The sequence below is a fragment of the Amblyraja radiata genome, chromosome 20 (genome assembly GCF_010909765.2).
Source record: "Amblyraja radiata isolate CabotCenter1 chromosome 20, sAmbRad1.1.pri, whole genome shotgun sequence".
NCBI classification, from domain to species: Eukaryota; Metazoa; Chordata; class Chondrichthyes; order Rajiformes; family Rajidae; genus Amblyraja; species Amblyraja radiata.
Window position 1 is genome coordinate 928,876 of NC_045975.1, and position 23,060 is coordinate 951,935.

Below are 23,060 nucleotides of genomic sequence, written 5' to 3' on the forward strand. Positions count from 1 at the left end.
TTGTGAAAGACTTGTTCAAATCCAAGCCAGCGGGGATGGTAACATTGAGCGGGGAGGATGCGCTCCCTTCAAAACCATCGTATCGCAATTCCCGGGTTAATAAGGCTTTGGATAATTACAAGCGGATTAAAACATGTTAATTGATGAGATGAGTGAACGCGCCAATTCCAGCCTTTATAAAATGTCAGAATTGAAATCTCTTTATCCCCAAAGCTGATTCATTTTAAAAGGCCGTTGTTTACTTTATTCCCATTCATTACTAGTTCACAATGTTGAAGGTGGCAGGAAGGCGTCATTTGAAGAATAATTAATGCAAGAATGAAATTGGAGCCTTGTGTTAGATTATGGGATGTAACTGGAGCAAATCGGTGAAGTCTTTAACCAATCTCTCTCTCGGCAGATTTTCTGCTTCTCAAATATAACGTGGGCTGTTTCAAAGTGGAGCTTTTTCAGATCAAACCCACTTTAAGCAAAGTCCAGGCAGGAACTGCAGGTGTTGGTTTAAACCGAAGATAGACACAATAAAGCTGGAGTAAGTCAGCGGGACAGGCAGCATCTCTGGAGAGAAGGAATGGGTTTGAAGAAGGGTCTCGACCGGAAACGTCACCCATTCCTTCTCTCCAGAGAAGCTGCCTGTCCCGCTGAGTTACTCCAGTATTTTTGTGTCTATCTTCGGTTTAAACCAACACCTGCAGATCCTTCCTACACATTATGTCAGTCATAACTGATTTGGAAAAATGAATTCGTTTGAAACTTAGAAACATAGAAAATAGATGCAGGAGTAGGCCATTCGGCCCTTCGAGCCAGAACCGTCATTTAATGTGATCATGGCTGATCATACACAATCAGTACCCCGTTCCTGTTTTTACCCCATATGCCTTGATTCCCTTAGCCCTGCGCTAAATATACTTATCTCTTGAAAACATCCAGTGAACCGGCCTCCATCGCCCTCTGAGGCAGAGAATTCCACACTCACAACTCTCTGTGTGAAAAAGTGTTTCCTCCTCTCCGTTCTAAATGGCTCACCCCTTATTCTTAGACTGTGGCCCCTGGTTCTGGACTCCCCCAACATCGGGAACGTGTTTCCTGCCTCTAGCGTGTCCAAGCCCTTAATAATCATATGTTTCAATAAGATATTTCAATATGTTTCAGCATATGTCAGTCCCGCTATCCCGGGAATTAACCCGGTGAACCTATGCTGCACTCCCTCAATAGCAAGAATGTCCTTCCTCAAATTTGGGGACCAAACTTGCATACAATACTCCAGGTGCGGTCTCACCAGGGCCCTGCACAACTGCAGAATAACCTCTTTGTTCCTAAACTCAAATCCTCTCGCAATGAAGGCCAACATGCCATTAGCTTTCTTCACTGCCTGCTGTACCTGCATGCTTACTTTCAGTGACTGATGTACAAGCACACCCAGGTCTCGTTATACCTCCCCTTTTCCTAAACTGACACCATTCAGATAATAATCTGCCTTCCTGTTTTTGCCACCAAAGTGGATAACCTCACATTTATCCACATTATACTGTATCTGCCATGCATCTGCCCACTCACCCAACCTATCCAAGTCACCCTGCAGCCTCATAGCATCCTCATCGCAGCTCACACTGCCAACCAGCTTTGTGTTATCCGCAAACTTAGAGATATTATATTTAATTACATTACATTTGGGATGTGTTTTATTAACTGAATTAAGGACTCAAAGGCCTTCTCGATGTTGCCTGCCCTGCTGAGTTCCTCCAGTATTTTTGTCTCTCTATAAAAATCTCTGTTTTCCGGACTGCGGCAACTCTCTTATCCGCAAAGTTTACCGTAAAGAAACAATATTGTCCGTCAATGTCTCGTTGAAGCTGAGGCGCGGCGCGATGTGCCGTCACTGTGTATAAATCACACCCTCTGTCCTGTTGGTTTAGGTTTGGTTTCAGAACCGCAGAGCTAAATGGAGGAAGAGAGAGCGGTTTGGACAAATGCAGCAAGTTCGTAGCCACTTCTCCACCGCCTATGAGTTGCCCATTCTAACCCGGGAGAACTATGCACAGGTAATGCCGTGTGGTGGAAACCACTCTCCTGACAATAAGGTTGTTATTTGGTAATAAACTATATGTTGTATGTATGCATCGAGTCGCCTCGACATCAGTCTGCTGTTGATGTGAATGAGGGTGAACTCAGTCAGTTTAATAAATCAACTCCATTATGTCAAGTGCTGAAATGTCACCTTTTAATCCTGAAGCGTTTAGATTCGGAACCGAACCGGTTTCAAAGTTGTCCAGCGGCGCGGCTACAGCAGCTGCGGGTCAGAATTCACCATCAGAAGCGCGGGTCGGAAATTGCAAACATTTCAATTGCAAAGTCCTTGTTCAGGACTGAAGGAAATAAATTATCATGAATGATAGAGTTCGAGTTTCGTGTTCTAAATGCCGGAGTGGTTATTGGCAACTGAAGAGTTCCATACACTAGACATAGAACAAGATCGCAGATATCCCGATCCCAATAATCCGCGTTCCCGCCTCGATATATTCATCACGTTGATGGTTTTACCGTTCCAAATTAAACCAGAAGCGGCGCGTTTTTATTCTATTTTTGGAAATGCGCAAAGTTGCCATATCTGGTATTTGATGCAACAGGTGAACCTGCAGAAAATCAGAAACATACTCCAACAGTCAGCTGCAGTTTAGATCAGTCTAGAGACGCCGCGTGGAAACAGACCTTTCATCCCGCCGAGTCCACGTAGATCACACAAGTTCCACGTTATCCCACTTGTCTCATCCACTCCCTACACACTGCGGGCAATTTACAGAGGGACGATTAAACTACAAACCCGCACGTCGTTGGGATGAAGCAGGACACCAGGAAAATAAACGGAGTCTAGCTGTTGTCAGAAACAACAGAATCATTTTAAATGCAACACACTGGGCTGGAGCTTCAGTGCAAACTTTAATATGGAAAGCAAAGTTCCTTTCAGTGTAAATGCTCAAATTAAAAGTATCTGCTATACTTGAATATTATTCAAACACACGGTTTTACCATTACCTTAAAATGTGATCTTTGGTAGGGAAGGTTTTCGATTCAAGTCCTGGCCCTGAGGCTTCAGGCCAGTCTAGACGGTGTGTGGGTGAGTGCTGATGCAGGGACAATGATGTGTCCAGTTTGTTTGAGACACATTTAAACCTCATCTGCCCTCTTAGTTAGGCTGAGCTGAGCTGAGCATAGCAGGGTCCAAGCACAACCCAGTGGACTTCTCCCTCCTCCTCTGGCACATATTTACTCCTCATTATCACGTTGCTCTTTGTGGGAGCTTTTGGCCAAATTGCCTGTTGAATTTCCTGTGCAGCAAACAACTGCACTTCAAAAGTACTTAATTGGCTGCAAACTCTTGGAGCGAAAATCATCATGTCCAACTCTCATTCTTTTCATTTAAGTGGGTTAGAAAAATGGCGTTGGACTCTTGGAGTCAATCAAGTCATACATCTTTCCAAGTTAAAAGAATCACTGCCTTCAGTATTTCTGTACAAACACCTTCACCATTTATCCTTGGGAAATGTAGCCTGGTACTTAGTGGCATCAAATCACCACACACTTTCTTATGAAGGACTTGGTGATGGGATGAGGGATTAATATTTCCCAAGATATAGGAAAGATGTTGTCAAGCTGGAAAGGCAACAGAGTAGATAGACTGATCTCCCGGTTGCTGGACACTTTCATTTTCCTACCCATTCCCACACAGACCTTCCTGTCCTCAGTCTCCTCCATTGTCAGAGTGAGGCTAATAGCAAATTGGAGGAACAGCATCTCATATTTCACTTGGGCAGCTTACAGCCCAGTGGTATGAATATTGATTTCTTTAACTTCAGGTAGCCCCGGCATTCCCTCTCTCTCCATCCCTCCCCCACCCAGTCGCACCAGCTTCTCATTTTCACCCAACAAACAGCTAACAATGGCCTGTTTCTTTTATAATTGTTACTTTTTGGATATCTTTCATTCATTGTTCTTTATCTCTCCACATCACCATCTATATCTCTTGTTTCCCTTATCCCTAACCATTCTGAAGAAGGATCTTAACCCGAAACATCACCCACTCCTTCTCTCCAGAGATGCTGCCCGTCCCGTTGACTTACTCCAGCTTTTTCTATCTTTGGTTTAAACCAGCATCTGCAGTTCCTTCATACACAAGGGTACAGAGAAGATTCAAGAGGATGTTGCCAGGGCTACAGGGTCTGAGCTATAGGGAGAGGCTGAGTAGGCTGGGGTTCTATCTGTTGGAGCACAGGAGGACGAAGGGTGATCTTATTGAGGTGCATAAAATCATGAGAGGAATAGATCGGGTAGATGCACAGAGTCTCTTACCCAGAGTCTCTTACCCAGGGGAATCGAGGACCAGAGGACATAGGTTTAAGGTGAAGGGGAAAAGATTTAATAGGAATCTGAGGGGTAACTTTTTCACACAAAGGGTGGTGGGTGTATGGAACAAGCTGCCAGAGGAGGTAGTTCAGGCTGGGACTACCCCATCGTTTAAGAAACACTTAGACAGGTACATGGATAGGACAGGTTTGGAGGGATATGGACCAAATGTGGGGAGGTGGGACTAGTGTAACTGGGACATTTTGGCTGGTGTGGGCAAGTTGGGCCGAAAGGTCTGTTTCCACACTGTATCTCTATGACTCTAAGGTGATGATAGTAGTTATAATTTTACGCTGCTCATTCTATATCGGACAATGATTAGGAAACTTTGGCAATGCAACTGTGTAATGAACTTTAATTCCCAATAATCCACAAGCCTGAAGTTTCTGTTTTGAATTGGAAAATACACTCAAATGAGCATAATTAGATTAATTTTATTTACACACGCAAACTATAGCTACGAAAGATGGGTATACAAACCAGACATGGAATATGTGGAATTCACGAAGAATATATGCTTTAAGAGTTTTAATTGTTTATTACTTGTTTATGAATCTCAACTGTAATTATATTAACTGTGACAAATCTATTGAAAATGTCATTTAATCATTTTACAACAACTGCAAAAATGTGTTTGCACTTTAGTGACCAGTCCTGTTTCATTAGTTGTTGAAACAGGCCAGATATCGCACGTTATTTATCTTGGGTCTCTCCGGAGTTGTTCTTTAGTTGGGTCCTGCAAACACCATGGTTTCCCCAGTGTTAGGAATTTAAATATAACCCTAAATTAAGATCAGAAATGTTTAAACGATCAATCGCGTGGATTCAAAGGCTGTAAAAAGCCCTTTCTTAATCAGTAATAAATAATTCTGTGGATGCTGGGAATTAAAAGAGGAAATGCTGGATGTATGAAGCAGGGCAGGTAGTGAATGTGGACTGACAGGGAGAGATAACATTTCAGATCAACAAAGTAAGTTCTTGGAAAAATAAATATTGCTCCCTACTTCGATACTGATTGCCTTGTTACATAATCCAACATTTTCCATTTTACTTTGAATCTCTGTGCTTTCACCATTTGTTTGAGTATCAGGTTGACCCGAGACAACAACTTCAGTTTCCAATCACACAGAACATGAAACTGAGCCAAGAAGTCGCTGCATTAATGCTACTTTTACAGATAGGTCTATCTTTCAGATCAAGTGTGGGGTCAGCTCAAGCTGAACTAAAAGTAAATGCTTTTGAAGAGTTTCACTTTGTTGTGGAGTCTGACCATCAACAAAAAAACGATATTTGCTTCAAATTAATGTTTCAGATACAGTTAAACCATATTAAATAAGTCAGTCTAAGTTGCCATGGCAACATCGTGGAGCAAGACTCATTCACGGGATCTTTCTTTGGTTTTGTCCTCAACTTATTTCAACTGCTGTTAGTTTCAAACTGATATTAAATGAACAGAGTAAATGTAACCTTATATATATGATATAACATTTTACACTTATATCAGAACATGTGCAGGGGAGCGGTGGAATCCTGGAGGGGGTCTGGTGTTGCTGGGACTGTGGGGAGAATACAGTGGGATTTATTTATGTAGAAGGATGCCTGGTGATCAGTGGGCCACGGGACTCTATGGACATTACTATAAACATTAATAAGTGTTTTCCATCAGTTTTAATTGCGTAATTAAATGCCTAGAGTTCTTAGGAAGTTCTTTTTCTTAATTCGATTTCCTTTACTCCAAAAAATATCGCAACTTGGCTTTTGATGTGTAATTGCAGAAATTGTGCTGAAGTCGGTTCTGATGCCCAGTAGAAACATCACCACTTCTGTCAAACACGTGATAAACCATCAAACCACAGCAATTAAACTTTCCCAAAAGGTGCATTGATTTGATTGCCAGTTGATCCCAGGATTAGCAGAGGCTGGGTAAAATGCTTTATATGGTTAGGGCGGCAACTATTCTATCCAGTTATTGGAGCCAATGAGTTGTCTGACATGCTCAGGGTGATAACGCAGGCTATTTTAGAAGCTGCATCTACATTTAGATGCAGAAGTTAAACAGCAAATCCCAATTAGATGCCCAAAGCTGAAGATTAGCAAATCCTGCTGCTATAAACAGCAGGAATCAAAGCAGGAAATACTGGCCACATTTTCAGATTAAGCAAGATTAAAATCACTTGAGTTGAATAAACATTTGAAAATGGCCTCCATGTTTACATTAGGCAGAGTTTGAGAGTAATGAGACAAGTGAGTATACAATGAGCTAAATTGAGAGTGATTGGAAATATCAAAATGCACACAGCAACTTTCTTTTTCCAGTGACACAAGGAACAGCAGATGTTGGTTTACCAAAAAAGACACAAAGTGCTGGAGTAACTTAACTGGTCAGGGAGCAAGTCTGGAGGAGATAGATATGCAACGTTTTGGGCCGGGACACTTATTCAAATGAAAATACAATATATATGACTCTCAGTTGTCATTAAGATGACAATACTTTGTCCACAAAACATTTGTTTTATTGCCCTTCACAAATCTGGTTTAGTTTAGAGATACAGCATGGAAACAGGCCATTCACCCCACTGAGTCCATGCCGACCACTGATCATCCATTCACACTAGTTCTATGACATCCCACTTTCACATTCCTACATGCCAGGGGCAATTTACAGAGGGCCCATTATCCTACAAATCAGAGGAAGCCTACGCACTCACAGGGAGAACATGCAAACACCACACAGACAGCACCCGAGGACAGGATCAAACCCAGGTCCCTGGTGCTGTGAGGCAGCAAGTCTACCAGCTTGCTTAAAGTTTTATTGTACAATATAAGATATTGATTGAACTCAAACCACTATTATTACTGCACTGATAAATACATAGTCATCGCCAAACCACTGATTAGCAATACATGAAAATAATCTTTGAGATCATCTATTGTAAATGGGATAATTATAGGAAATCACCAATATATAATCCAGAAAAACGACTCACTTTGAAGAAGGGTCTCGACCGGAGCATCACCGATTCCTTCTCTCCAGAGATGCTGTTTGACCCGCAGAGTTACTCCAGCTTTTTGTGTCTATCTTCAGAAGAACAAATTAGTAAGTGAACAAACATTTGCATCCCTCAAATCCCAATTAGTTACTTTAAAATCGAAGATTATGCAGAGAAAAAATATGGCAAAAATCTTGAGTGATAAGGAATGACAGGGCTGCTGGTATTAGCACCAAACTTAAACTGTGTTACCTCTCTGCTTCAGTCTCAGTTCCCCCACAGCAAGCCCACAACAAAACAACAATTACAAATTTTTGTCCAGTAAAATATATTTTATTACCTAAACAAAATTTGTTTGGAAAAACGTTTTAAACAAAATAAGTTTATATGTGACCTCATGAGCAAAGAACATTTTAATAAACTGGAAATAAGCCTGAATTTTGCAGCTGCAATAATGTCAAAACTATCAGCATTTGCTCCTACTGTGAATACCAACAGTAACTTGGAGTTAGTTCTACATGTGGTTTAATACAGACACGGCTTGCAATATATCATTGTCTGTAATTCAGTTCCCATCCAAAGGTTGTGCTGTCTCGCATTCAAGAAAAGTCCATGTAATTAACATGAACTTACCTTGTATGAACTTACATTATTGAGGATCAATAGAAACAAAGAACTGCAGATGCTTCTTTACAAAAAGACACAGAGTGCTGGAGTAACTCAGCGGGTCGGGCAGCATCCGTGGAGAACATGGATAGGTGATGATTTGGGTCGGGACCCTTCTTCAGACTGATTGGGGGGCGGGGGAGGATTGAAAGATAGAAGAGGGAATCGCATTGTGAGTGGGACAAGCTCGCTGTGATCAAGCAACTGCTATCAGTCAACCATGACAACATCTTGGAATCTGGACTCCACACAGAAAACAGAGGGAGGGGGTGGGTGGGGGAAATCAAAATTCATATCAGAGGAAAAGGCAGGACAATGGGGAAACCTTGGTCAGTTATGCTGTTATCTACAGTTGCTACCTGACATACTGAGTTGTTCCAACGATTCAGCATTGGTACTTTTCTTTCAAATTAAACATAGTGTTGGTGAAGAATTTGTCAACGACCTCACTGCAAATGAAGCCACATAACACAAATGTCACACATAGTTGGCAGGCAATGGCCAGTCCTATAGGGGGGGTTGCACGTAAGGTCACTGGGTCATAGGGCTCGACGCACGGAGCCGCTAAATCCAACTGGAAGACATCCGTCATTTCCGGTATATGTTACTAATGCTAGAAACGTGTACTGTCCTACCTGTTAAAAATCGCAAAAATGTTGAATTTTTGCGCTGAAAAAAATTGTGGGAGTGGGGTTAAGTGAGAGACATGTACCCAACTTTAGAATTCCACACGTGAAGCGAAATGAAGGTATAGAGAAGCGAGAACTGAAGGGACTACAGCGGCTAAAGTGCTTGGTAAACATTGAAAATATTGGGAATTATCGCGTTTGCTCACTGCATTTCATCAAGTAAGGCATTATTTGTGTTTTTTCTTGATTCCTTTGGTATCTAAAAATTCTCAGAAGTGATAAATCTGGCTGTAAATTTTTCTTCAGATGCGTTTTCATTTTGTATGTAAAAACCCACGAGAACCATAGGCGATTTAAAAAAGTTACAGCCAGATTTATCACTTCTGAAACGTTTTAGATGCCAAAGGAATCAAGAAAAAACACAAATAATGCCTTACTGTTGATGAAATGCAGTGAGCAAACGGCCAATGTTCGCCAAGCACTGGCTGTTGTTGTCCCCTTCAGCTCTCGCTTCTATCTACCGTCATTTCTCCTCACTTTTGGAATTGTGAAGTATGCTAAATGTCTCTCACGCTTATCCCGATTTCCATAATTATTTACAGCGAAAAAACTGACAATTTCAGCGGGTTTTAACGGGCCCGCTAGGCTGGAAACAATGGTAAGTGCCTACCTGCAGTTCATCGCGTGTAATCCATTTGGAGTAGCGTAGCAACAGTACGGGTCATGGGTCGTGACCCGACTGCCGTGAAACCTCCCTATTGGCTACACCTGCGTTGGGTCTTTATTTCTCTCTCAGCCTTAAATGAGTATCACAGTTTAATTGTTCAGTGTATGAGGAGTTATCCGACCAGCACTTATTTCTAAGTCCGCTTAAGATGCAAATGACCCACATACCATGTAATCATCTAAAGCATGGCCCGCGGAACCGGTGGGGCTGCTGCTCCTCCACATTTTGGGCGAGACATGCTTCATAACCCGAAATTATCCGGCCCGCAGGCGTATTTTTCTCTTCTTCTGAGGACCTCCGACATCCAGAATCTCAGAACAAGCGCACCCTCCCCTCCACGGCCGCGCCATCACAACGCGGTTCACTGTCGAGATATGGGGCAGTGAACGAAGCGCTGTGATGAGCCGCCGAGCGGAAGGGAGGGAGGGAAGGGGAGAGGGAGAGAGAGAGGGGGAGAGAGAGAGAGAGACGGCCCCGAGAGGGAGGGAGAGCGAAGGAGGGAGGGGGGGGGGGGGGGGGGGATATATCCGCCCACTTTTTGAGTTGGGGGGAGGCCTGTATTATCCCCCCGTTTTTGGAGGTCGAGCAACAAAAAATAATAATTCTGCCCCCCCCCCCCCCACTTTCAAAAACGTTCCGCGGCCCTGTACTGATTTGCAGCAGAATTAATTCAGACATCACTGACTACCTCTCGACCATATGTCCCAGTTAGTGAATCCAAAATTGCCACATTATTTCCTCCTCTCAAATTGAACAATAATCTGTATTCTTTACGTTAACTGTTATTGTACTAAGAAGATCCCTGACATGAACCGCGCAGGCCACTGTGTACTATTGTGTGTTTGTTCTCTCTGTTTAAATCAGTGCAACTCCCAACTTGCAATCTCATCCCCACATGGTAATCTGGTCTGGAAAAGTAAACTGATTGCAAGTGAGTTTTAATCTGTACAAGAACTGAAGACCATTGACTTCTTCTTCTTTCGTGTGTCGTGCACAGCCTAAAGTTGTTGGACAACTTGTTCTATTTGATCTTCCGTTTGTGCACGTCGAGTTGATTGCATTAGTCGAAACAGGGCGGACCACGTGAAGGTTGTAATCGTCCACCCCAAGACCATTGACTGATTCGTTAATAGAATTTACCTGAATTTTCTCACAAATGTATAGGTCATATCTACCTTAAAAAATGCAAATTGCAGATGACAACGACCAACGTTTGCATCACCTTCCTCCCCAAGCAACCCCGTCCCGGAAAACATTGCCCTCGGGTTTCTATTGAATTTTCCCCCTTGGAATGAATCCCCCTTGAAGTTGGGTCTTTCAGTGACTTCATGGTGATGTTGATGCTGGCTGGATCATGCTTCACCGACCTGGTTGCCAAGTATTATCACTGAGATCGCTGTGTGTCTGACCTCACTCAGGGCAGCTGTGGATAGCTAATGACATCTCAGCTGTAACTAACCGCAGCTGGTGCATGTCCATGCAACTCCATCCATGGGGTCTGAAGTTCAAGCTGGAAGCTGACCTCATGTCTCAGCTCTCAGGATGGCAGTGATATACACTGTTATTTAAAAGTATTTAAATAGAATAATATTTAAATTAAATAGTTAATTAATAAGGTTCAGATTTGATTCACAGCATTCCTTCTTCTTCCCGCTCCCGTCCGGCAGAAGATACAGAAGCTTGAAAGCGCGTACCACCAGACTCAGGAACAGCTTCTTCCCCTCTGTTATCAGGCTTCTGAACGGTCCTTCCATAAGCTAGGGTACTGTCCGATTCACCTCTACCCCATTGCGGACATTGGACTTTGTCTGTGGAACTGATGCGCTACAATGCTGAGAACTATATTCTGCACTATGTATCTTCCCCTTTACTCTATTAGAATTGAAAGTATATAGACTGAAAGTAATATTCAAGCTCTCACTTAGAACAAAGAGTGCTGGAGTAACTCAGCGGGTCAGGCAGCATCTGTGGAGAACATGGATAGGTGACGTTTCAGGTTGGGACACTTCTTCAGCCCTATAATACTGCCCAAGTACTGAAAAAAGTAAAACGGGGCTGTCAATACCCTGCCAAACGTCAGAGTTCCACAAACACAATGCAATGCAGAACTAGTACTGTCTGTCGCCACTAATCTGTTACTGCAGCATCTTTTGTCGTTGGAGTTTTCATCGAGTCATCAGCAACATTGGATTGTTGCAGTGATCATTGGATGATTCAGCTGCAATCACCTTTGACAAAACCCCTCTCATGTTATCCGCGCGGGGTCGCATACTTCCAGCATAAGTAGAGGAACATTTAATCTGTTTTAATTATTTTTCATTAAGTTTACGTATTTTTTAATTTCATCTTCCATCTGGCAGCTTTATTTGCTTCTGTTCAAAATGTAAATATTTAACAAATATTTAACAAACAAGATAATAAATATATAAAAACGTTTTAATTATGAGTTAGACAGCTGTGAGAACGCCTCAGTCTGGTGTTGGTTGCGAGCTTATTCAGCCTGAGCTGAGTGCTGGTGGGCATATGTGATGGAGCTTCATGCAGCAATGCTGCTGAATCTGTGCTGCCATGGTTATTAGGGAGATACAACCTTTTATTGCTGTCTATAACATTGCTGACTAACAAGGTGGTATTATTGTGGATTACAGAATCAATGCAGAATACTGAGCAGATGCTTCCACTCTATATAACCCGGTATCACTTATCCCACAGCCAACAATCGACTATTGTGGGCTTCACCTTTCCTTAATTATATTTACTTTCTGCATATCTTCCATTAATTTTCAAGTACCGTTCCACTTTCCCCTGACTCTCAGTCTGAAGAAGGGTCTCGACCTGAAACGTCTCTTTTTCTTCAGCGATGCTGCCAAACCCGCTGGGTTACTCCAGCACTTTGTGTCTGTCCTCAGAATACTGATGCAGCTGTAAACCACGATCTAACTGAATGCTTAAATGGTCTTATTGAGCTGAATGGCTTGCACCTATTGTGCCAGCTACCAACATCTGTGTTAAAAGTAGAGCCATAGAGTCTTACAGCATGGGAACAGGCCCTTCGGCCCAACTTGCCCACACTAGCCGACATGTCCCATCTACACCAGTCCCACCTGCCCATATCCCTCTCAAATGTCCTATCCATGTACCCGTCTAAATGTTTCTTAAATGTTGCGACAGTCCCAGCCTCAACTACCTCCTCCGGCAGCTCGTTCCCTCTGTGTGAAAAAGTTACCCCTCAGGTTCCTATTAAATCTTTTCCTCCTCACCTTAACCCTATGTCCTCTGGTTCTCGATTCGTACTCCGGACAAGAGACTCCGATCTATTCCTGTACACACACCTCTGCAAGATCACCTCTATAAATCTGGAAATATTCAGCATTTTTGACGAAGCGAGTTTTAATCTGAGAATTGTTTCTTTGCTTTGGAGCTGCTGCATATTTGTCCACACCAGCCAATGAAACCATTGAACAATAACTAAATAAGTAATAGAATAAGCAACGTGAATGCTGCGTGGGTTGATTTCACTGTAGCTCCGTTCAAGTGACAACTAACTACTGCTTGACACTTGGCCTGTACATTTGTTTTGCAGATTCAGAATCCGTCTTGGATTGGCAACAACGGCGCCTCGTCTCCAGTGCCGGCCTGCGTGGTGCCCTGTGAAACTGTCACCTCCTGCATGTCCCCGCACACACACACACACGCAGGGGTGTCCGAGTTCCTGGGTGTCTCGGCTCCGGGCAGCCACGTGGGACAAGGACACATGGGTGGCCTCTTTGGCACCGCCGGGCTGGGGGCTGCGATCAACACATTCGACATCAGTAACGAGCCAGACCGAAAGTCATCCAGCATCGCGGCCTTAAGGATGAAAGCCAAGGAGCACAGTGCAGCAATATCCTGGGCCACATGAGTGACTTCATGTCACACATCCAAACACTGAAAATAATACATTATTACAGTATGCTGGACTAAAGACAAACCAGAACATGGAGATTTATATGCAGCACTTTTCCTATTATAGGTTGGTAGGATTAGAAAGGTTCACTTCTGTTTAGACATATTTATATTATACCCTTTGCTGAACGAGCTACACTGTAAGCTATTCAAAAACACAAGTCTAATTTGAAAGTGATATTCTGTGTAGTTTTAAATAGTGAAGCTAGTTTTTTTTTTAAACAACGGGGTATAACAGAAGTATTAATTAATTTAGCAGTAAGAATTAAACAAATTTCAGAGGAAATAGCTTCTACCTTTTGACAAGTGTGAAACCAGACTGTGTGAAAGGGCCCCGACCCAAAACGTCACCTATCCATGTTCTCCACAGATGCTGCCTGACTCGCTGAGTTACTCCAGCACTCTGTGTCTTTTATTTTGTTGCATACCCAGCATCTGCAGTTGCTTGTGCCTGCACAAGGAAAAGGACTGTTTTCTGAAATAGATGCAAGCCAAATTAAACATTCTCCGGCTTTAAGGAGTTTAAGGAGAATTGTTGTCACAAGACCTTGGTGAGTGAAGGAAAACCCAGACACTGTAGCACCAACCTGTTGTAAAGTGAGAAAAGCTTTTTGTTCCAGTCAACAAAGTTCAATTCGATTCTGAAAAATCCTTACAACTTGCAAATCTACAAATATCAATTCATTACACATTAAAAAAACAACATATTTTCCGTTTTCAAACTGTAATGGATTTATTTCTTGCCAATTATGTAATTCCTGTTTATGATATAGGTTGCTCATTGGTTGCGACCTATTCACCCACCACTACTATGGATACGAACGTTGATAGGATATTTCAATAAAACGAACTGGATATCAAGTTCAAATTTGTTAAATTGTTAATTCTGCAAAAAATATTTACTTGATTTTAAACATTAAGATCCTATGTGACTAGTCCCAGGCACTGACCCATATTAGAAACAGTAGATTAAGACCTTGCAAAGTTTACACAATTAAAATACAAAAGACATGAAAACGTCTTGTAAATAAACAAAAAAAAAAGTGTGTGTACTGTGCTAATATACCAAAAGTGAAACGTTATAGTTTTTAATGTAATTATATTTTGCAACAACCACGCCCATTGTTATTACTTATACTACTGAAGTAGGAGATTGAAGTCCAGAGTAATATATCGGTTTGGGTGTGTTGTGTACTTTTGACGAAATAAAGTCTTGAGACAATTACTGTTATAACTTGTTGTAAAATATTTTAACCATGTAAACGTCTTTAGCTTTAATTGCCTTGTTATAAAAAAATAATAGTAGCAAAGGGTGCAATTAGATGACATTCAATAACAAGTGTTACTGCATCCAGAGTAGTATTCATCATTACTGTGAGAATTTAGCAAACTCATAATTTGCCTGTGTTATATTGTTTTATGAATAAGTTATTGCACTTGGTACCACGATTTGCATATGTAGTTTCCTCGGGAACTCTAAGAGTGGGTCAGGATGGTGTGTATTGTTGTGAAAGGTATAATCAATAACCCAATAAAAAAAATGTCTTTTTCCTACTGAGAAGAAGTATTTTCTTTGCAAGGAATGGTGATGAAATGTGCTAATGATAGCTGAGATCTTTGGTTAATTGGAGTGCACCAAAATACCAACGCTGCCCTTCTGAACTGCTGACAGAGTGCAGAGAGGATTACAGAAATGGTGTTACCAACAGGTGGTCGAAGACGTCTACCAACAAACCTCAGTGTAGAGAGGACTTACAAAAACAGCCTATCTCCAAAGAAAGTTAAACATAGTAATAGAATAGAATAGAATAGAATAGTTTCTTTATTGTCATTGTAACATGAACCAGGTACAACGAAATTTATAAATGTCAGCCAGTCAGTGCACCATTCGAACATTTCTAAAAGCTAACGATACATACACGGTAAAATATTAAAAAAGATAAACAACTAAAATAAATATGATGAAAATAGCAGGCATAAACACCCAACCCTACATCCTTCTGTCGATTTCACAGTGTACCACAGTCCCTTAGTATGTATCGTCCCTGCGTTCCTTGGCAGCTACATTTAGTGCCTTTATAGCAGTGGGGTAAAAACTGTTTTTAAGTCTGTTTGTCCTTGTCCTTGTAGATCTGTACCGTCTGCCTGACGGCAACAGTTCAAACAGGGAGAGTCCGGGGTGGGAAATGTCCTTTATAATGTTCTGGGATTCTTTGATGCAGCGGGAACTGTGTAAGTCCTCCAAGGTAAGGAGAGGGCAGCCGACAATCCTCTGGGCGTTGTGGAGCCCTCTGGAGCGCTTTCCTCTGAGCCGCTGTGCTGCTGGTGTACCATACGCATACACAGTATGTTAGGATGCTCTCAATGGAGCACCGATAAAAGGACAGCAGCAGTCTCTGATTGATGTTATTCTTCCTGAGCACCTTCAGGAAATGCAGTCTCTGCTGGACCTTTTTCAGCAGCGCAGAGGTGTTCACGCTCCACGTCAGGTCCTCCTCAATATGGATTCCCAGGAAGCGGAAATCCGCCACCCTCTCCACACAGTCCCCTCTGATAATTAATGGTGTAATGTCCGTTTTCTTCTTCCTGTAGTCTATTATTATTTCCTTTGTCTTTAAGGTGTTGAGGAGCAGGTTATTTTCTCCACACCACACTGTCAGCTGCTCCGCCTCATCCCTGTAGGCGTACTCGTCCCCCCCGGAGATGAGTCCCACCACCGTTGTGTCATCCGCAAATTTGACAATGGTGTTGCTGTGGTGGGCGGGGGTGCATTCATGTGTGTAGATGGTGTAGAGCAGGGGGGCTCAGTACGCAGCCCTGTGGAGAGCCGGTACTGAGGCTGAGGGCCGTGGATGTGTGATGGCCCACTCTGACTCTCTGGCTGCGACCCGACAGGAAGCTATTTATCCACATGCAGGTGGAGTGTGGAAGTCCCAGGTCCCCCAGTTTGTCCACCAGTTTGTGAGAAAGGATGGTATTAAAAGCAGAGCTGTAGTCCACAAAGAGCATCCGCACGTAGCTCCCCCGCTGCTCCAGGTGGGACAGTGCAGCATGGAGAGCTGTGGCTACAGCGTCCTCTGTAGATCTATTCGCTCTGTACGCAAACTGGTGGGGGTCAAAGCTTCGGGGCAGGAGTGATGTGATGTGACCCCGGACCAGTTTTTCAAAACACTTCATCACCACTGGTGTGAGTGCGACTGGCCGGTAGTCGTTGAGGCTGGAGATGTGGGGTTTTTTTGGGCAAGGGGACTATGGTGGAGAACTTCAGACAGGGTGGAACAGTGGACTGGGCCAGAGACTGGTTGAAAATCCTCGTACAGACTCCAGCCAGCTGGCCTGCGCAGTCCTTCAACACGCGTCCAGAGACGCCATCAGGTCCAGTAGCCTTTCTTGGGCGTGCGCCTCACCCTCTATTAATATCTCTTCTATATTTTTCCACATTTTAATCAAATATTTGAAGGAATTGAGTAGGAGTAAACTGTAGATGCTGGTTTAAATCGAAGGTAGACACAAAATGCTGGAGTAACAGCGGACAGGCAGCATCTCTGGAGAGAAGGAATGGGTGATGTTTGGGGCCGAGACCCTTCTTCAATTCCTTGAAGGAATTGATATTTTCAGCAATTTAATGATCAAACACTGATTACAATTTGGTCACAAAATAACATTACACAATAGTTACATTGGAATTAATTTTCTGTTACTTAATGTTTTAAAGCAGACTTTAGACTTGAGCTACAGCGCAGAAACAGGCCCTTTGGCCCACCGAGTCTGTACCAACCAGCGATCACCCTGTATATTAGCAACTAGGGCCAATTTACCATTTTTACTGAAGCCAATTAACCCACAAACCTACACATCATTAGAATGCAGGAACACCGGAGAAAACCCACACGGTCACAGGGAGAACGTGCAAACTCCATACAGAGAACACACACAGTCAGGAACCCGGGTCTCTTACGCTGTAAGGCAGCAAGTCTACTACTGCACCACTGTGTGGCCCTAGCTCTAACGAGTCTGCTGTAACATTAACAGCATTGACAAATTGATAGGCTCACCTTGATGAACCTTCCGTAGACTAGTGGCTGCAAGGTACACCACCTCCATGCATGCAGCAAGCAGGGCTGCTCTGACAGCATGGACCACACTTACAACTTCCACCACATCTAAGATTGAGGTCTGAAGAAGGGTCTCAACCCGAAACGTCACCCATTCCATCTGTGATACTCCAGCATTTTGTATCTATGTGAGGTCTGGAGACGAGGAGGGCCACCACCTCCGACCCCTTCAAGATCTCTCTGACCCTCCCTGACATGATCTCACCAATGAATGACTCTGATGCTCCATCCTTGTCCTTTGGCCAATTGCCTGCATCTCCTGACCTCCTTGCACTGTGATACAGAAGCACTTTCACTATAATACCGCTGCCTCCTTGTAGCGGGAGCTCTCCATTGCTTCAGGTAATTAGAGATGGGCAATAAATGCTGCACACACCCCAGCAATGAGTAAGAGAAAAGACATTAGGTCAGATTTATAGCCTTGTAATTATGTTAAATGCATCATTAGCTGCTGCACTTCTCACACACAACTAACAATGACTGAATGCAGGAGTAAATGAATTTATTTAAACGACTCACAGCTGTTTACCCAAAGGCCCAACATCAGACAGCTCTGTGCAAGAGATAGTGATTTATATTTTACTGACAAGCGCTAATCACAATTAACAAACTACAATGACAATTGACAAAATAAACACTAAAAAACAAACTCAATCAAAAGGGGCCCATGTTGGAAATAAATGTAGCCATTTATGACTTCACTAACTGCAGAAAAAAATCCAAATTATATTAATGTATGATCGCTACACTGCGGAGATCTGATGTATAATTTTACGACTCCACATATTTGATACATGCATTCAGTTTGAAAGGAAACTCAGTTAATATACAATCTGATGTGTGTGGATAGCTAACAAATCACTTGATTACAGTCTAATTCTTCACATTGAAGCAGAAACGGACGTTGGTTGATGTTTTTTTGTCTTTGTGACACATCTCAGCTGCAATAGGGGAACATTCTTCAGTCCCAAGTTTGTCATTTCTGGCAGGCCCAGTTGTACATTCCACACTGCCAACATCATCAGTATTTCCATTTGAACATGGGATTAAATTAATTCTTCGTAAATTAGATCAGATGAGAAGGGTCATTGGACCAATTTTAGCTTCCTATTAACAAAAACCTCCCATTTCCCCCACAATCATGTCTTCCCTCCAAAACCCTTTCCAAAAGCATATTCCATGTTTTTTTCTAAATGTTATAAAAATATTTGTTCTAGTTTACAAATTTGAATTGGATTCTGAAAAACCCATGCAACTTGTAAATCTACCAATATCGATTTATTACAAATGAATACTTTAAAGAACATAGTTTCAGTTTACAGACAGACAGCATTATAATGATGCTTTATTGCTTCGAGTCAGTGCTTCGATGCCTGAAGATGTTGTCCCAATCCTTACGCCATGAATTTCTAAAATGCTTCTTTATCACCGAGCATTTCTGGTGTAGACTATATCTTTAACCCTCGTGGCATTTAAAAAGCTTCAGGCTGTAGCTAATGTGCTGAGTGTATTTTACTGCAAAGTTTCAGTCATCTGTTTTTAATAGGGTAGCTAGGTTCTATACTAGTTCAAAATTTGGGATTTTTTTCATTAATACATAATCCTCAAACTTAAAACTAAATTTCTCTCTAACCCTGAGATGTCAAATCACAGTTGTGCCAACAAGCTTTCAAAACAAGGGCCAACGATCAAGTCTTCATGTTTAGCTTTGGACAAGGGCCAGCCCATCCAAACAAGTTACGCTTCACTGCAACTTCTACAAATACTCTTTCCAGCAGAAATCATTAGGAATGCGAACTCCAGCTGATGTTCCCTTTTCCTGCCTGGTTCCATGTGATGTCCAATGTGATGGGGGCTCAGAATCAGCTCATCTAACACAAAGTAGGAATTAAAACTGCAGCCACTTGTGGTACAGCAGGACAGGCAGCATCTCTGGTTGAAAGGAATGGGTGACGTTTCAGGTCGAGGAAGAAGTGTCTCGACCCATTCCTTCTCTCCAGAGATGCTGCCTGTCCCGCTGAGTTACTCCAGCATTTTGTGTCTCTCTTCGGTATAAACCAGCATCTGCAGTTCCCTCCTACACATTTCGGCCACAGATGGTACATTAGTTGGTTCATTGGGGAGCATAACAATAGATGTTCATTAACTATTATCACTGTACTTCAGTACACGTGGCAATAAATTAAAGTAACTGAGTCCATGTCAACCATTGATCACCAGTTCTGTGCTATTCACCTTTCTCATCCACTCCCTATACACTGGGGGCAACTTACAGAAGCCAATTAACCTACTAACCAGAGCACCTGGAGGAAACCCACACGGTCACAGGAAGAAGGTGCAAGTTCCACACAGGCAGGCAGCAGTCGAGGTCAGAATGGAACTGAGGCAGAAGTTGTACCAGCTGTGCCACCCTTGTCATGTCTACATACATAGCTTCTTAGTCTATGTGAATTAAGCACAGCATGCAATGCAAGGTGTTACACAAGATTTAATTGAAAATCTGCTAAGGTTATTTAATAGGCTTCAGTGGAAGAAATATTGATATGTGAACAACATGATAGCAATGAAACATACAGCACAGAAACAGAATACATTAAAAACAGATTCTAACATTGTACATTTGGTAAGGTGAAAGGCCATTTTTGCTAACATTCTGGGATTAATTCCTGCAAATTGAATTAGTTTTGTAATCACAAAGCCTCTAAATAATGTCAGCGATCTTGTAAATATTTGCATCTCCTAGCCAACATTTCACCTATAAGTAGTGACTCCTAAAACACATGGGAGTGAAGTCGTGCAAAATGGCAGCTGCGTTTGCCTGTATGCCGCCCGCTCAAAAATAATTGCTGCCTTTTTAAGTACGTTGACGTATGTTTAAGGAATCTGATTCGAAACACGAATCATTTTTCCTACTGCAAAGGACATAAATGCTTAAAGTTTAGCAAAATGGTTTCAAAGTTCCCTGGTAAAGTTTACCAGGTAGCTCTGTTCCCTCCTGCATTGTTAGGTAATATATTCCTAATAAACTGATTATGCTGTCACCTCATGCTAGTCATTGACAGTGGGATAGCATTGGTATCAAGGAATAACATTCACACAGCCAGTATGAAAAATATCAAATGTTCCAAGTTCAAGTAGTATTGCTATTTGCTTTTAATTCATCACTACTGTGATTATCCAAACTTTTGACAGGAATACGTTCTGCCTTAAAGGGACACGGTAACCAGTGAACAAAATAATGAAACCCATGCCTTAATAGCAGAATCAGAGTTTAGAAACTATGGCAGTTAGAATCAGTGGGATTAAATAATTAATAGCTGGATTGTGTAGTGTTAAAATGGAATCAGGCAGCTGTTGGAAAATATTTCTGTATAAATGGCTTTGCAAATCATGAACATTCTTGGTTTCTATCAATGATATCTATAACTGGCATCAATTAAAAAAAATTATAACCAGACTGTTGTTCGACAAGCAGCCATTTGGAAGGAAATAGCAATTTTAACAAATGTGCAAAATGCTACAGCAGTTGAAAACGGCTAGGTGTCTGTGTTATCTCAGAAAGATACAATTACAGCAGACTAATTAATCCATGGAACACTTGATGAAGGGTTGGAATGAAATACAAATCATGAGTTGTTGCATCAGACTCTTGTGTGGACCACTAGCCTCCCTCAGCAGTGATGTCATGCAACTGTTGCATGGCCCACTCCAAGGCCACCCTCTTACCAACATCAGTAGCTGGGGAGATGCAGAACGCAGGTTCCTAACCCTTTGCAGTTGGCTGGGAACCAGTCATATATAACCCTTGCATATAGAATCCCAAGGTTTTGGTACAAGTATTATCTATCAGTGTACCTTTACTATCTTATTATTCAATAAAACTTGTGTTTAATGTTTCCCATGACTTTGGTCTTCCCCTCAAGTTAATGAGTCACACAAGAATTTGACTGGGAGGTGCGAGCAGCTCTTATTCATCAACTCATATAAACACAAGGAAGATATCAGGCTTGTTTTAGTGGGGTGGAAGCATCAATCATACCCTTCAATTAAAGAATAAACACCTGGACATTCCATCAAAGTCTCCACCCTTCCTTGATCATCATTGCTGGCTTTGATGTCTTGTTTTATATCTTTCATTCATTTGTTCTATGTACCTTTTTTATATCTCTCGGTTCCCTCTCCCTGACTCTCAGTCTGAAGAAGGGTCTCGACCTGAAACGTCACCTATTCCTTTTCTCCAGAGATGCTGCCTGACCCAATTACTGCCAGCTTTGTGTGTCTATCTTCAAGGTTTTCCGAATAGTGATTTAGGAAAGAACCCAGGCTTACTCGAGTTCCCTTCTTTGGAACACTTTGCTCTCGTTCTCTCTGTTCAACCAATACCCCCTAGGAACCGGCAAGATTGGGATAACTCAGCCTCTGCGGGAAGTCACTCTTGTTGGCTCAGTACATCACCATCCCCACTGCCAGCCATTCCAGGCCTTGTCACCCTTGACAAGATTAGCTCCTTATTGCACCACTGTTTGTGTATTATTAAATACAGACTGTATGGGGCTCTTCCAGATATAATGTTGAATATCATCGACCTAGAGTGATGTCATGTTACTATTCACACAACATTGGCAGTATTACAATGGGAACAACTAATCATGGACTGATACAGGGTCTAGTGTTATGCCTGTAATAAAGTTAACAATTATATTTTCAGTGCATGGTGCTACAAAAAGCAGTTTGAAAACAGTCTACAAATCTTTGTAATGCCTAAACCAGCAATATTGTGTTGTAGTAACGAAAGAAGAAAAGCACAATTGAAATGTACTACAAGGAATCTTGAGTTTTGTTCTTTGCTAGTCATTAAATTATACAATACATTTAAAATTACAAAACAGAATCTTTTATGCCATGTAAAACTATTATAAATTCTTTGACATCCAACATTTTAAAAATACATCAAATTGTTGACCTGCATTTACATATCTTAAGTTTGTAAACAACATAAAGCAGGAAAAGAAAGACAGAGTGCTGGAGTAACTCAGCGGGTCAGGCAGCATCTAGGAGAACATGGATAGGTGATGTTTCAAGTCAGCACCGTTCTTTAGACTGAAGAAGGGTTCTGACCTGAGATGTTGCCTCTCCATGTGCTTCAGAGATGCTGCCAGATTCGCTGCGTTACTCCAGCACTTTTTATAAACCAGCATCTGCAGTTCCTTGTGTTTCCATTATAGCAGGAGATGACTTTGAATTCCTGATCAACTGGTGTTAAAACATACAGCAGTCAAATCTTATTGAAACATCTCGATGTGTGGCAAAGGTGCAGCTGAAGTGGCCGAGGTTTTGACCATCAGTATTTTATAAGCTGCCAATGTTGGGGAAACTCTTCAACTTCTCTGGGAAGTCATCCTTGTACAAGACAGGGTCGGCACGGTGCTCCACCACTTTCAGTGGCATGATCCCAAAGACTGATGCAAATTTATTGATGCATTCTGACCTGTAATTATATTCCCATGGTGTTAAATAAGCAGATAATGATGTGTACTAAAACACTGGCAGGACAACATCTTCACCATCAGACGTCATTAAAAAGCTG

At 42.1% G+C, this 23,060-nt stretch overlaps 2 protein-coding genes across 5 annotated transcripts in view; one reads left to right on the top strand and one right to left on the bottom strand.

Annotated features, from left to right (window-relative positions):
- Positions 1–14,916, top strand: part of alx4 (ALX homeobox 4) — a 47,009-nt gene extending 32,093 nt beyond the window's left edge. The window contains exons 3-4 of the mRNA XM_033038619.1: positions 1,917–2,042; positions 12,997–14,916. Coding sequence (XP_032894510.1) covers positions 1,917–2,042; positions 12,997–13,314 — 444 coding nt within the window. The 3' untranslated portion in view covers positions 13,315–14,916. The remainder of the gene's footprint in view (positions 1–1,916; positions 2,043–12,996) is intronic.
- Positions 14,917–19,941: 5,025 nt separating this feature from the next.
- ext2 (exostosin glycosyltransferase 2) overlaps positions 19,942–23,060 on the bottom strand; it is a 187,928-nt gene continuing 184,809 nt past the window's right edge. For all 4 annotated transcript variants that reach the window (XM_033038616.1, XM_033038613.1, XM_033038614.1 and 1 more), the window contains one exon: positions 19,942–22,961. In XM_033038616.1, coding sequence (XP_032894507.1) covers positions 22,823–22,961 — 139 coding nt within the window. In that variant the 3' untranslated portion in view covers positions 19,942–22,822. The remainder of the gene's footprint in view (positions 22,962–23,060) is intronic.